This window comes from Corapipo altera, unplaced genomic scaffold, assembly GCF_003945725.1.
Source record: "Corapipo altera isolate COAL_440 unplaced genomic scaffold, ASM394572v1 53, whole genome shotgun sequence".
In the NCBI taxonomy this organism is placed as follows: domain Eukaryota; kingdom Metazoa; phylum Chordata; class Aves; order Passeriformes; family Pipridae; genus Corapipo; species Corapipo altera.
Genome location: NW_020884900.1, coordinates 7,927,032 through 7,942,211, shown reverse-complemented (window position 1 = coordinate 7,942,211; position 15,180 = coordinate 7,927,032). Strand labels below are relative to the sequence as shown.

At 35.4% G+C, this 15,180-nt stretch overlaps 1 protein-coding gene across 3 annotated transcripts in view; it reads left to right on the top strand.

Moving 5' to 3' along the window:
* LRMDA (leucine rich melanocyte differentiation associated) overlaps window positions 1-15,180 on the top strand; it is a 643,108-nt gene that overhangs the window by 527,960 nt on the left and 99,968 nt on the right. For all 3 annotated transcript variants that reach the window (XM_027649410.1, XM_027649409.1, XM_027649411.1), the window contains exon 6: window positions 10,796-10,880. In XM_027649410.1, coding sequence (XP_027505211.1) covers window positions 10,796-10,880 — 85 coding nt within the window. The remainder of the gene's footprint in view (window positions 1-10,795; window positions 10,881-15,180) is intronic.

The following is a 15,180-nucleotide window of genomic DNA, read 5'->3' as shown; positions in this document are numbered from 1 at the left end:
ATTTGAAAAAGGATATCAAAGACTTTTCTTGGCTTTATCCAAAGGGATAATTCAGAAGATGTTTCATCAACAAGTTTTAACCCCTCCTTCCTTCCGTACTTTCCCTCCCACAAATGTAGACTGTATGTCAAGAGGCAAAACAAAACAAAACAAACCCCCTTTTCTTCACACAATTCACTTTAAGCTTCAAAATCCTCCAAAATCCCCAATCTCCCTTTGCAGTCTGGTTCCCACTCTCCAGCTTTCCTCATCTCCCTCTGAAAGAAAAAAGCTCTTCTTTAAGAGACTGATAGGTTGTAGAGCGATGCTTAGCAACAACATTCCTGTGCCTTAAGTAGCTGCAAGCCCCTAGCTGAACCCTTTGATGTGACTGTCAGGGCAGATTTATTTTGTTTTAGCACATTGTCTACTTGTCCAGATGTATCAGGAGATAAAAAGGAGTCATGTTTACACTCTTTTTGGGAGGGGGAGAGGGGGAGGAGATGTAATTAAAACGCATTTTTGATGAATCTCTGAGAGATCAAGATGAAGAACAGAGGAATTGGCTTGAATATGGAGGGGAAACCCGTTTGCCTGCCCTGACACCTGACATTGTAGGAAAATGAAGTGTAAAGCCATAGCACAATGTGTTGATTTGCTTCTGCTGAAGCCTTTGACTTTGTGGTTTTTTTTCATGTACTGGTAGTTCACAAGAGTCCAGAAAGGCCTATTAGAAAGTAGCTGTTGTGCACCACAGACTCTTTCCTGTGTCTTATTTAATGTATTTATTTGTCCAGGTTGAAAAAATCCCAGTATTTTTCTCTACAATATTAATGTTATAGATCATATATCCTCCCAGAATTTCTGGCTATGGTAAGTGGCTGTCAATCAAATAATTAAAGAAAAAAAAAATGAGCCTCAGGGATCTTGGATAAATAAGTGTACAGTGTGAGGCAGGCCTTGCTGAATTCTCCCAGAGAACAAATAGCACAGATAAATGCATTTTTGTTTATTTGCTTTTAACTTGCACATTTAGCAACACCATTCTGAGCGCTATTAATAACCTGTGGTGTGCAGTGACAAGTCTGATTCCAGTATTCAGTATGCTGTGGGTATGCCAAGTGAATAAAATGCTAGTTTTAATCTGCTGTTACAAAAGTTACTCTATTTGCATTTTAAATAGGTTACACTACAGCACCCCCTTCTGCTGACTAAATAGAGTGACAAGGGGTTGTAGCTGAAATTCAGTTTTATTCCCACATGACAGAATAAGGATGCCTTGAAAGCATTTTTAACTGTCCAATTTCTGAATTCCTGTGCCAATTAAGCAAGGAGATCAGCGCAACTCAGCAACACTCATTAAAGTACTGGTACCTTATAAAGTTTTAGGATATAGCTTTCATTTTCTGGCAGCATCATCCATACCTCCTAAAAAATAAAGCAAGCAGCACGAATAGCAAAGTGAAGAAAGGCCTTTGACAATTATGCCTGATCAGTGAAATGTATTCACTGTTCTGCATTCCTCTGATTATCATTGAATGTATTTGCAAGTGATGATATTACGTTACTGATTTAATTTATGGAACCGTCTTGGGAGTTCCTATCCAAAAGAAAGCAATTTAGCTTGCTGATTCTGTCTTTGCTTTTGAAGAATCTGTGGACATCAGATTGGCAAAAAAAAGGTGTAGAAGTTCTAAGTCATCTTATTTCAAAACAGAGGGCTATGAAAAGTAAAGAATTACTGTATTGTATGTAATGCGTATTTGAGTTCTACTTCAGTGTGTGTATGCAGCTTGTGTACTGTTGCTATGCCATAGCATAGCAGGAGTCTTGGCAATTGCTTCCATTAGTGCTGTGTTTTGTAGTTGTGATGTAATTACTTAAAAATATTACAGGGAATGGCTGAAGGAGACTTGGAATCTAATACATTACCAGTGTAATGTATTACTTCCCTTCACATAACTGACTTAGCTATGCTTTTGCATCTTCTTTTGAAGTTGTAATATCTAAAACCTCCATATTAGTCTTTCACTCCTTCAGAACTGTTGGGCAATAAGTGAGATGTGATGAATGTCACGTTTGGGCATTGATGAGGTGGGGACTTAGAAAAAGTTAGCATCTGCTAGCATCTTGAAATTCATTTGTGGTTCACTTCACAAGGCGCTTCAAAGAATAGTTGTCTGTAACAACTCAGAATTCTCTAGCAACAGTTGCAGAGTCCTGTGGTTTTGGGGTATGACATGCTTATTTTTTGTTTGTTTTTTCCTTGCGTTTTATTTTACTGGTATGTAAGCCCATTGAATTCTCTATACTGTAAATGAAAAGAAGGTGGCATGTGTCATATGTGAAGAATGTGGGGAAGGTAAAGATACTGGTAAATAAATGCAACATAAAATATAAAATTATTGTTTACCCTTGCTTTCCCAATCTCAGATCAGGATTCAAGGCCAACAGATTTTTTTGTTGTTGTTTTATACTTCTGCAGGTCTTTTATTGAGTTCCTGATTTTCATTAATAGCAATTCTAGGAGATGAAAAAGCATTAAAAAAATCTATTTTGAGGATGAGTATGATTGAGCAACTTTGAATTTATTTTGTAGTGTTATTTTAAATGGATTTATTCTTATTTTAAAACTTAACATTATGTTTTACAGTGAATAGATTGCTTATTGGATTATATTAATGGGTATTGCTTTCATTCACTGTTGAGTTGCTAGAACGTTTAAGTGCTCCTTTAGGGACAAATTCTGTTAACTACTGTAATGAAAGATACTGAGCCGGTTGAACAGTAAGGTTTAACTTATAAGAGATGAATATATTAGAATGTGGCATATGATTAGGGAGAGGTGGCAATAGTGAAGTTAATTTCTTTCAACTCATTAAGCTGAACTAAGTGAGCTGAAGAATCTCTTGCATCGTTTTGCTTTTAAGTGTGAATAGGTAAGATATGATTTTTAAAAAGATACAAGGCAAATACCATGCAAGACTTTTTGTCTACTGACCTTGAAAAAATATTGTTAAGAAGATGCTAAAATTCTTGGATTTAGAGTGATATAAGTTTCAAAAGAAGGGTCTTGGAAGTCAAAAAATCTACCGGGCATTTTTGTACGCTATATGTTACAGTAGAACAAATCAATTCAGCCTCCTTAGATGCAGTCATTGCCTTCTGATTATATTTGTGTAAAGTCTTGGAGCCTTTGATCAAAGAAAGGCATTTGTGACTAGGTCTAATCCAAGCTCTTTAAGGTGTTTAACTTGCACGGGAAGGGGGTAGAGGGAGGGGGAAGAGGTTGATAACAGCTGGGATTTAAATTTAGTTTTGCTGAACTTTTGTTTTGAAAGGATTTCTATTATACACTGCTTCCTTTTCCATACAGAAGATGGATCATTGAGTAAACCTAAAAGGGAAAGAGGATATGGGAGGAAATGGGTGGGGACTTGGAATTAATCTTCTGAAGAAAAATGTTTGATCAGCGGGTAGGAGAGGATGAAATCCTCTGATGTTGACAGCAGGCAACTTTCTGACTAGTGTGTGATTGACAACTTTGATGCTCCAGTGGGGAGCGAGTGTCCAGCCGTGCTCAGGCATCCTCTGTCTGTGGGTGGTAGTGTTAATAATGTGGCAACTGGAAAGATTAATTGTGGACAAGCAGCAGGATTACGAGGAGGGCTTCACAGGTCTAAAAGGAACAGTGGTAGGAAGGCCTCTGATCTGTCAGCCCAAAAGGAAATTAGTTAGGGCAGGCTGGAGCAGGCTTAAAAAAGGGAGGAGGGGGGAGGGTAAGATGGAGTAATGGAAGAAGGGAAGCATTTAGGATATTAAAGCAAAATGAAGAGGATATTGAAAAAGGTCATAAGGGGTTGGGGCCAATGTTCTCAAAAGACCTTAATACACTACATCCTCTTACAGTATGCGCAGAGTTCAGCTTGTTTTGCAGAGAACTGCAAAGTGACTTTTGTAGTGGTTAGAGCTGCCCCTCAGGTAATACCTGTTACTTGTTTCCAAGTGAGCATGAGAATAAACTCAGTTAAGGATTTTCAAAGATGTCTAAGTGCAAAATACATAGCAGAGAGTTTACTTAAGCTGTTTCTTCAAGTTAGTAGCTGCTGTGTATTTTACTTCCCACCCTTTTTGGTAGAAGTAGGGATTTTGCCAATAAATTCTGTGTTACCATTAAAGAGGCCATTCATCATGCTTACTAATGTTATTAATCAAGATACACCACAGTACTCTTAAAATGAGATCATTTTGATAAATCATGTATGACATGAAAAGACTTTATTCCTTTTAAGTGCAATTTAGACTGTAATTTTTTTCCTCATTTATGATTCATGGGAGAAACATGGATAAAATTCCCTTGCACATTTACACCTTATCTTCAGTAATAATTCAAAACTGCTCTTAGATGAAAATTCAAGGGCTGATTCACCAAGGCTGAATGCCAGCTCATTATTTTCTGGCATTCAGTAGTCCAAAAATAATGTCCATACATTAGGTGCTTTTCACAATAGTTGAATTTGGCTGCACACCAGACATATCGATTACACTCAATTAGGCCTAAATGCATAAGAATTATCTGATGTTCATTTGCATTTTTGATCCAGTTGCACCCTGCTTTCAACCTTGCAATTTAACATTAAGTGAAAACCAAAAGGTAAAGTAAATTCAAGTGAGAAGTGGTAATCTCTCTTTTAAGAGAATAAGGGAATGCTTTGAATCCAAAATGCTTTGAATCTTTTTAAGCTCCACTACTTCTGTTAAGTAAGCAAAATTCTCCTGCCTTTTCTGTTGAAGGTTATTGGAATTGGAAGGCCAACCAAAATATAAGATCACTGTTCTCCTTTTTGTCCTAATACTGCAATAATTTGGCCTACTGTATTAATAGCATTACGTGTGCAAATAAGCTGCTAAAATATCCAGAATGAATATTTGCTAAGGTCAAAGTCCTTATCCAGTGATTATAGCTGAAACAACTGTGTTATTAATTAAATTTAAATATGAAAGAAATGTTTTTTGTTTATTCCTGTGTTTAGAACTATAAAAAGGAGATGTCTAGTAGAGGGATTTAATTTGGATAGCAGAGTCTGTTTCTCAAATCATGATTCAAAGAGGATTGGCTTATCTGAGTTACAGTTCCCATTTTACTTCCTTCAGCAGCTGAAATATTTGAAGGAACTTGTGTGGTTGCCAAAAATAGCAGGCCATTTGTATTTTTGAACCATTAGTCTCTACAAATTTGTTTTGACCCAGCAGATGTACAGTATGTCCTGATACTACACATGATGTTCCCTTACTAGTGCCATCCAAGTATTGTGTTTTTTATTCCTTGAAAAGTGAAATTCAGGGATTAAACAAATGAATTTTTTTTTTTTGTCTAATTAGATTCCTGCACTCTTGAGAACCAGTAGACAGTTGACAATTTCCTTCCAAATGTTTCAAAGGTTTATTTTTTTTCCCTTCATTAAAGTGACTCTAATTTATGCTGGAGGTTTAGTAAAGACAACTGCTAACTGTGAAGCAGGGAAAGTGGGAAATCCCATTCCTTTAACAAAGGCAGCCTTTCCCAGTAAGGATGCTGTGCCACCTCTTGGTTTTCCAGTACATAACAGCATGTCAAGGTCGGTGACAAATTCTGGCCAGCCCATTTGAACTCTCTGGCTGAGATCACAGCTGGGGAGAGGGAGCCAGACCTGTTGTACCCTGCTCTTGTCAGGACCTGCTTTTGCATATCTATAGTCTCTATCCCTTCTTTCACACTTCACCCCTTTCTTTCCCTGGCTGTGTGGTTCCTAAGTTCACAGAAAAGCAAATACATTGTAAATAAAGTTGCTCTTCACTAACCATTCCCTAGGATGGAACAGTTAAAGACTTGGTGTATTGTTGCTTCCTGTGATATTTTCTTCTGTCATCAGGCTCTTAAAGACCTCATGGTGGTTAGTGTTCTGCAAGGTCATGGAAAGAAACAGACCCTCTGAAGTAGTGTTTTGATACCCTCTGCAAGCATGTCATAAATTCAACCCAAAGTGAATATAGTACAAAGGGATTGAATCGACACATTGCTGCCATATTGGTACACAGATATTTGGGCAAGTTTTCAAAATATAGATGAATTATTGAAGACTCTTGCTATTGTGTGTCTTTAGGAGGGTATGTGTGCCCAAGAGATCCAATTAGAGATCTACCCTATGTAGATGTTTATGGAGACATTTTTTAAAATTATAATTATGTAGTTATACTAAATCCGTTAAAATATGATTAATTTTAAGCATTGAGTGTATTTGAGGCAGAATAAGCTTATCAGGAGAATATTACCATTTGTTAGATAAAAAATAAATTTTTTGGAAACAAGTATTAGTTAATTCTTGAAGTTGGAACTATACCATAGATTGTCCTGTTACTCCTATACCTTTCTAAAAAAAATGTTTTTGTTAGTTTAAAAAGTGAATAATGCAGGGATTTCCTTCATTCTTAATCATAGTTTTCATGTGGATATATTAAAAATATTTTTAAATAAATAATACTTTCTTTCTAAATCCTAGTTTTCCATCTTATAATGGAATATGTGCCGTCGGGCTGATCACTGCAATGTCACAAAACTGTTTTCCATTTTTATTTGAATGTAAATTACCAAATGAGAAGCAATGAAATTTCAAATTGCTAAGGTAATTTCACTATGGTATTGCTAGATGACTTGTGTTAAAACAGTGATAAATGAAAATAAACAACAGTATCACAGAACACAAGATTTCTTGGTAACCATAGGTCAGACCTGGAAAATGAGTATCATTCTGTCCCAAGAAATTCAGTCTTCATCAGTTACCTGAAAAGAAGTTAGTCTCACTCTGAAATGCTGGAGGTTTGAGATATTCCCATAGTAGGTAAGAAGTATGTTGCAAGGGAGAAATCCCAAACGCTTAAAATCTTTCTAAGGTAACAGACACAAGAGAATCCTTAGTCTTTGTCTATAGTTTTGTAGTAAACAGTACTTTCTTAATATGTGGTTTTGCTACCACATCTCATACTGCACTCTACCATCTCTCTTTTGGATGATTTCTTGATCAAACTAAGATTTCTTTTCATGATGTCCTCTGAAAGTATTCTGGAATTAAATGTATTTAGCTAAGGCAATCTTCCTTTATATATATGTTTGTATTGAAAGAATTTTACTTATCACATTTTTCCGTAATTTCCTTGTGTATTGATTGGACCCTTGTCAGGAACATAGCAACATGCTGCTGTTCCTCCTGTATCGTAAACTTTTTCATGTATAATAAATTAATGGCTACTACAGTTACTGATGCAGAAAGAACTTGTGCTGTGCCTTAGAAATGAGGGTAAATATTAGCAGAGGAATACTAGGATACAAGTAAAAGCTATGTGACACAAATAGAAGAATATCAATGATCAATGACTATTAATGATATTCCATTATATGGAATGATATTAGCCAATATGGGCTAATATCAAGCCACATCTTGCTTATCAAGAGAAAGCAAAATTTCCTAAACAGTAACCATTACTTTAATTAAAGTTACCTGAAATTTAGTTTCTGAGGGGTTCTGGTGGGATTTTTCATTTGGGTGGATTACTTTTTGGTTGGTTGGTTGGTTAGTAATTTTTTTTTTTTTTTCCTACCACAGCTTCTACAATGTCCATAATTTTGATGAACATCCTTTGAAAATCTGGTACTCTTTTGCAGTCCATTTAGTATCAAATGGATACTACACTTTGGACAAAACAAACAGGTTAATGTGAAGAGTGGTAGCTCAGTTTAGCAAATGTTTGGTTATGTGCATAACTTGGGGGCTGTGAGTAGTCTAACTTTATTTGCCTAGTAACTTTTAAGCCTCATACTATGATATACTGCAAAACTTGGATGACTTTAGCGTTTGCAAAGAGACAAGCTTCTTCTGTAATAATAATGCTAGAATTTCTTTATTGAGCTATTCGGTGACTTGTTCCTATAAAACTGAAGCTACCACCCATTTTAAACAGCCTTCCTCAAAGCTCTTTGCATATATAGTTACTTTCCACAGCAAGAAGAACTTCTGATGCATATGTCACCAATACTTGAGGACATAACTGTCACATGTCAGTGCTGTCACTGTCATAATATTCCTGTGAATATTAAGAGTAATGCAATCTATACAAATCTCTTTGGAAAATAGCTTAGGGGCAAATGTCAGTATGTGGTAGGGAAAACAAATAGTTGTCTTTCTGCTGCTGCACAGGCTTACTCAGAAACGTGATTTGGAACTTGTGCCAGTGTTTGTGCAAAACAATCCTAACCGTGGATGGTATTCCATAGAATTAAAGTTGCTCTAACTGAATGCTTAGCTCAAAGGTAATGAAAACTGTTCTATATTTGACAGGGAATTATATACTGTACATAAAATAACAGTAAAACACCAGTAAACAAACCCTTCTGTTCTTGCTTTTCCTGAAATTGGAAATAAAGCTAAATTGCCCCTTCACTCCAATATCCTTTTTAGAAGCTCTTGAATTTTGCTCACTCAGTGGTATATTGCTGAAATGGCAAACTCTCTTCCAGTAATTTTAGGAAAAGCTATCATCAAGCTGTCAACAGTCTAAATTGAGATTAAAAGTACCAAAGAGAAACCTTCCCTGTTATCAGAGTCCCAAATAAGTACACTTGAATAGGCAGATAACATCTAGAGTGTACAGTATGAGACCACTTATTCCTCCAGGTTTTTGAGTGATTTACAGGGATGAAGTCTTATGTTAAATACTTAGTGACATTTTTGTTCTTGTCTTACCCAGAACCATTCAACCTAAAGAAAATACATAGTTGTGAACAAATACCTGTTCTTGGAATTAGTTTCAAATACCCACTGCAGGGTATAAGGAGCTTCTATCTCTCCCTCTGACATGTTTTGTGCCCTCAGCTCTTATTGGTCATCAGAGAGAAGATTTCCAGTACTTTGTAGTCCAGAGTAGATTGAGCTTCATGTTTACAGTTTACCAAAATCAAAGTATTATTCACTCTAGCTGAAGGTGAGAGTTCTGTCTATAGCAATACGTCTCTGAAGAAGAGGTTCCCTGAACAGAGTTTATTATCACTGGTGAGTCAGCAGAGGCAGGATATTCTATATTTTTATTCATATCTGATAAGTAGCATACTTGCTGTTTAGGCAAACCAGTCTCTATTTAGACATTTGTTTCGATGCATGATGCATATTCATGTTGTGACCTGATTTTTGCTAGGGACAAAAATGGGATTATAACTATGGTCTGACATAGAAATTGATGGCTGGTCTCCAAAAGCTTAATATACTAATCTGCTCAGTCACTTAGCTCTTAACATTTTTATATACTATCAACTAGGAGTACAATAGCTACAACAAAGAAGATTTCCAAGTTACAGCCTTTAATAAACTATTAGCATGATTAATTTTCATTGTTGTGGATTTCTGATTATCATTCTCAGGTTTGGTCTGGCAATTAAGATTTGAATCAGTATTTAAGCTTTTTCTTTCCCAAAATATTATAGTCCTGTTTTACAGGTTTATCAGATGTTGTAAATCTGTTTTTTAATTCTTCACAATTAATAAAAATATATAAATTTTGAGGATATGATTAATTACAAAATAAGATTGAGGTGGATTCCTTTGATTGACTTCTGCAGCTTACAAGTCAATATCTCATTAGGGAACAAACTGCATGGAAAATAGTAATTATTCTCTCAAGACTCACTTTAGTAACTTATCATGAGATTCAAGAAATAGTTTAGCTTTTGTACTTTTCTCTTTATTTACCTTTTTTTTTGCTATTAGAAATTATCGTGTAACTTTTAGTGAACGTTGTCCTTTGTGTCTTCTATTAAAACATATCATCTTTTTATATGTCTTGAAATGGGTAGATTGTAAACACTCCAGAGCAAACTGGACATATCACTACCATGATATCAATCTGTATAAGTTAAACTGAATTTTAAAAACTGATGATGATTCATATTCACCAACACAATCCTTTATTTTCATATCTTCTCTTAGCAATGCAACACTGCTTCTCTATAACTAAAAACCAAGATGGTAAATGTGGCTTGTCTTGGCTTTATATTGTTCTTTCCTTCAACAGAAACATCCAACTGAAGGAAGATTACTTTACTATAAACTATAGTTTTACAGTCTAATCTTTTTAAAATTGGAATGAGAGGATCTTGAGACTTTTATTATGGAGAAAGATTAGTGTTTCTTCGCTTCTCCCTTAACATTTTGGTATTAAGGTTTCTGACCTAGTCTTCCTGGGTATTTAATCTTTTATTAGACTTCTGGTGTGGGTTTTAAGTGTTTATTATTAACAATTCTATATACTTATACACTTTTTTTGCACTGTAATTTGTAATGGATCACTTCTTTTCGTTCACAGGATGGTGGAAAAGGAAACTATTTTTGTTCTTTTTAGTTTTGAAAAGTATCTAAAGTGTCTAATCTCAGCTTTCTATTTTCTGTCTCTTTTCTTACATGTAGACTCATTCGTATCTTCCTTTAGGTACATATCAATCTGTTTCAGCAAGAGGAACATTTTTAGCATTGCCTAACGATTTCCTGATGGTAATTTTTTTAAATTGTTAGCTGTATGAAAATATTCTTTTAGCCATGATATTTCATTTATGTTGTTGTGTAAACTCTTTTGAGTACAGCTACCTTGAGGGACTGCAAGCAACCTTAACAAAACACAAATTAAGACTGGTGACTCTGTAACCCCATCACAGCACTCATCTTGCAGGTGCATCCACTTTGTATAATCATCGACCTCCACTCAGAGTCCTGATAATGTTGGTTTTATCACACAGGCCTCCTGTGATGTTCCTTCTGCCTCTCCAGAGATGCACTATACACCTCTGCCTTCTGGATCCAGAGACCTCACCAATCACAGAGGTATGAACTAAACTTTTATTGGTATGAACTGCTGCAAGGTGATAAGCTTTACTGTAAGGACTTCTCTGTATTAGTTACTGCTGCATTTCACTTTACAGAGAACACTGTGCCTTTCAAACACTAGATGAGAAAACCATACCTGTCAAGACTACAGATTTTAACTCATATTAAATAGGATTTAAAGGTAGTCCACTGGGAAAGCAAATAAATCTATGGATAATAACATTCAGTGATTTGTGTGTGTGTGAGAGAGAAAAACGTGAAGAGATTAGAGTGCTTAAACATTGCTAAGTAGATGATTACATGCAGCACTGGTAATTTTGAGAGAATTTGTAAACTTTCTAGTATTTGTAAAGTGAGAGCTTTTAGGCAGTTTAACAATTTAGATCTATAATTTTGAAATGTTCACACATTTTCATTGCAATAAAAAGGGATTCTTCTCTGTTTTTCAACATTAAAGGCAGATCAGTGTTCAATTTCCTTTTTCATCAATCCTTAGATCTTAAAACACCTTGGGCAAATTCTCAAATTCCTTCTGCATACCTATGGAACAAAAAGTTCAGGGAACAGGTGGAAAATTGAAGTCAGGAAGAGTGCATTCCAAGTTTTTTCACCTCTGTTAGAAAAAAAAAACAAAAACAAAAACGAAAGGAGAAATTTGAAAAGCTTGGAGCACTTTTTTAGCTTTTAGCCTAAACCAGAGCAATCATCCTCTTATTTATTTCCTATGTTATACATTATTTCTACATTGATAATATAAATCAAGCAGGTTTTGTATAGGATACCAGAGTCAAAGTCAGCCTTACATTTTTGAATTGATGGTAGCTTATTTTAGTGTGTGTTCAAATTCTACAGCACTACAGAAGATGGAGGTAGCTTTAGTAGATTATCATATTGCTTGAAACTTTCTGAGAGCATCAGGCAGGCAATGCACCTGAGTAAGGATCTGTGATTCAGGTGGGAAGGATGAGGAAAGCAACAGATTAGATTTTAAGTCATTGCAGCCTATATAACAGTCATTGTACCAGAGCTGTAGATGAATATGAAGCTACATCCTGGCTTTGGCATAAAATGATATGGCATCCCATAAATCATGTCCTGGAAGTGCTGTAGTGCGTTATATTTGGACACTGACCTCACGTTGAAATTGATACTTTTTAAGGAGAAAGGACCAACCAAAATCTTAGATTTGAGCACACAGCTGGACTTCAGGGATTAAAATAAAAACAGAAACCGCCCCCAAAAAACCTGCAACCCATTGCCCTCCTGCTCTCCCCCACCCCCCGCAGAAGTGCCTTTGAATTTCAGATAACCATGTTGGCTTTAAGGTTGTATTTCTAGTGTTGGATTAAGTAGCTATACTCTACTAGGACAATAAATAGAATGACAGAATATTGTACATCCCTGATGTCTATAAAAATACATTAAAAGTACCATTAAATGCCAGGTGTTCTCAGATCTTTTTATTTAGATAATAGTGAATTGGAAGTGTGGCTTCATGGCTGATTTTGTTTTCTGACTTGGCAAAAGAAATACCAGTAGCATTAAGTATGAAAAGCTGTGTGCCTGCATTATTGATTGACTTCTCTTGCAATGAAGCAATTGTGTGGCTCTAGCAGCATCACAGACGTGTCCACGTGGGTGTTCATTCAGAACTGGAGCTTGCCAGGTTCTAAACACCACTGGTATCACTAAGATTTGAGAATACCTGCTCTCTTGTAATGAAAGGGGAAAATTATATTCCCCAAATTACGAACTTTTTACCCATAGCTACTCACGTAATTCTTTATTACTTGTCTTTTACTCTTCTCAGAGATCTTATGCTCTGCATGCTAAATATCCTGAGAATTTCCTTGTACTTAAGCACAGTTATAAATAAAGTGAATGGAGAAGAGAATGTCATCCAAAGAAAGGGTAAAATTAGCCCTAAAAAGACATTGTTAGCATGATCTGATAAGTTTATGTAAGTATATATAAATATATATATATATTCACAAGGAAGTAATTAAGGAATCTTTTCAGAATTCCAGGTGTTGGAACAACAAATTCAACAACCTGCTGGCAGGGTCCATTAACTCAATCAACTTCTTTTATACAAAGAAAAATCTCTAACTTCACAAGCCCATAAAAGATTAATTGGAGTCAATAGAAAAATCTCCAAGGAAAGAATGAAATACTTAAACAGGTTCTGAATATCTTCAAGTTTTTTTCTTCACCGAGTGCTTGCAGTGTTGTAAAATAGGATTGAGTCAGCTGTTGATATTGGCAGTTTTCAATGCATACTGGAAAGAAGAATGCTGTTTGTGAGTGTTCTTATTTGTCCCTTGTTTATCAGAATCCTATAGTCTGGCAAATGGTTTGGTACAGTTGTAAATTGATTTTTGGGTTGGGAGGGGAAACAGGAGCAAGTTGGATGTATTTGATTGGTACAGTTATATTACTTAGACATTTGTCACTCTATTTGCTCTACCTGCGAAAAATCATAGCTAAAAACATATAATTATGCATGAGTTACACCATGTATCTTATAGCTTTTGCGTTCATGCATACAGCATATAATTTCCAGTCAGGATCTGGTCTTTTTAGGTTGACTCCATGTTTTGTACAGTCAATTTCAGGAATGGTAAAAATCTCACTCTCTCTTTCAAAGCCCACAGAAACAGCATACGACAGTGCGACATAAGCGTGGAATTATATGGAAAAATCACTGTAAATATTCTATTGAGTGTTATGATGTTTGAGTATGAAAAGAGCAGTAAATGTTGGATATGTATTTTGAAGCTTTAGAAGATTTCTCCCCATTTTGGGAAAGTTGTTTTCCCTTGTATTACTTTGTTGCTTAGACCCACTTCTCCAAGTTGAACTTTCACTCAGCCCCACTGTTCCTATTTTTCAGTAAAAGTGTATTGACCTTCTATTTAGGTTTTGGGTATCTGACAACAATATGACTTGATTCTTTATGTGATCTAATTGCAATCCCATTAGGCAAGCCTTCAAAAGTGGTAATTTTATAGCCAGCTGTATTTTTGTTTTGATTCCAAAACAATGATCTCAAACTCCTAAGGGTTTTTTCTTGATCTTTGTTAAACTAGCATTTTGTATTTCATTTTACGTGGATTTAGACTCCAGTGATTTACTTGTATGAAATAGAACTATTTGTAGAGTTCTCTTACCTACTTAAAATGAGTCAGTTTGAAGACACAGCCTCCTGTCATACAAAGCACTTCATTTATTTCTAAATTCCATTGCTTGTATTGTGCTGATTTTCAGTTTTGCTGATGAAATAAAATAAATGGGCCACCCCTTTCTATCTGCTTGCCCAGATCTACCTTTAAGGAAAAAAAAAATCAAACAGAACAGTTATTTATTGTTGTTTTTTAAATAGAAATGGCCATGCTCCCAATACACAAAAGTAATGAAGTGTAGTGCCTTTTAGCAGAAACTTGGTCCAAAAATGTTGGGGTTTATGTAATTTTTTTAGTGGTTTGTATGTATGTCCCAGGTACATTTCTGTTCCTTGTTGATAATTTAATTACTAGGTACATATCTCAAAATAGAGCTTTCAATTCTTTACATAGTTGGCATTGATGAAAAAGAAAATTAAAAATCATAATAATGTATTTTTAAAGTTTTTTTTCAAGTGTGGAGAAAGGCTTCCCACCCTTCACGCCACTCAAGTTGTATCTTTGTTTTTCATAATGATGTCTTTGGTAAGGAAGTGCCTTTGTTATGTGTAAGCATTCAAAGGCAAATTGCCTTCTAAAAGAACAGTAGTTTCCAGCTACTGGGGAAAACAGTAGTTTATCATTCTATCTCTTCAGAAGCAATATCACTAAATCATGACTATCATGAAAATCTGTTTTTTCACATATAAAAACATATACTGGATGCCCTTTGTATAAGCAGTTACTTTATACCATTGTCTGTTACCTGATTTACTTGAAAGCATATTAATTTGCCAAAGTGATTTGGTTTCCAGTAACATTTTACAAATGACTCCTCCTTTTCTTGTGCTCTTATTTCTGGGAACAACCAGTGGCAAGTCTGCCCCATAGCTTACTGGTAAAAGGAAGAAGAAGCAGTTTCTATTAAATACTAAGCCTGTATTTATGTAAGTAGTTTTTAGAGCCTTAGCTTGGATTTAGGTCAAGGTTTAATAGTTCCAGTCTATTCTGACTGGTAAGAACTTTCTGAACAAATCCACTATCCTGTTTTGGTGTCTATACAGTTAATTACCCAAGTGTTCTGGTGTATGCAGGCATTGCATTGTCTCGTTTTATGTTTGAATGATGAGAGCCCA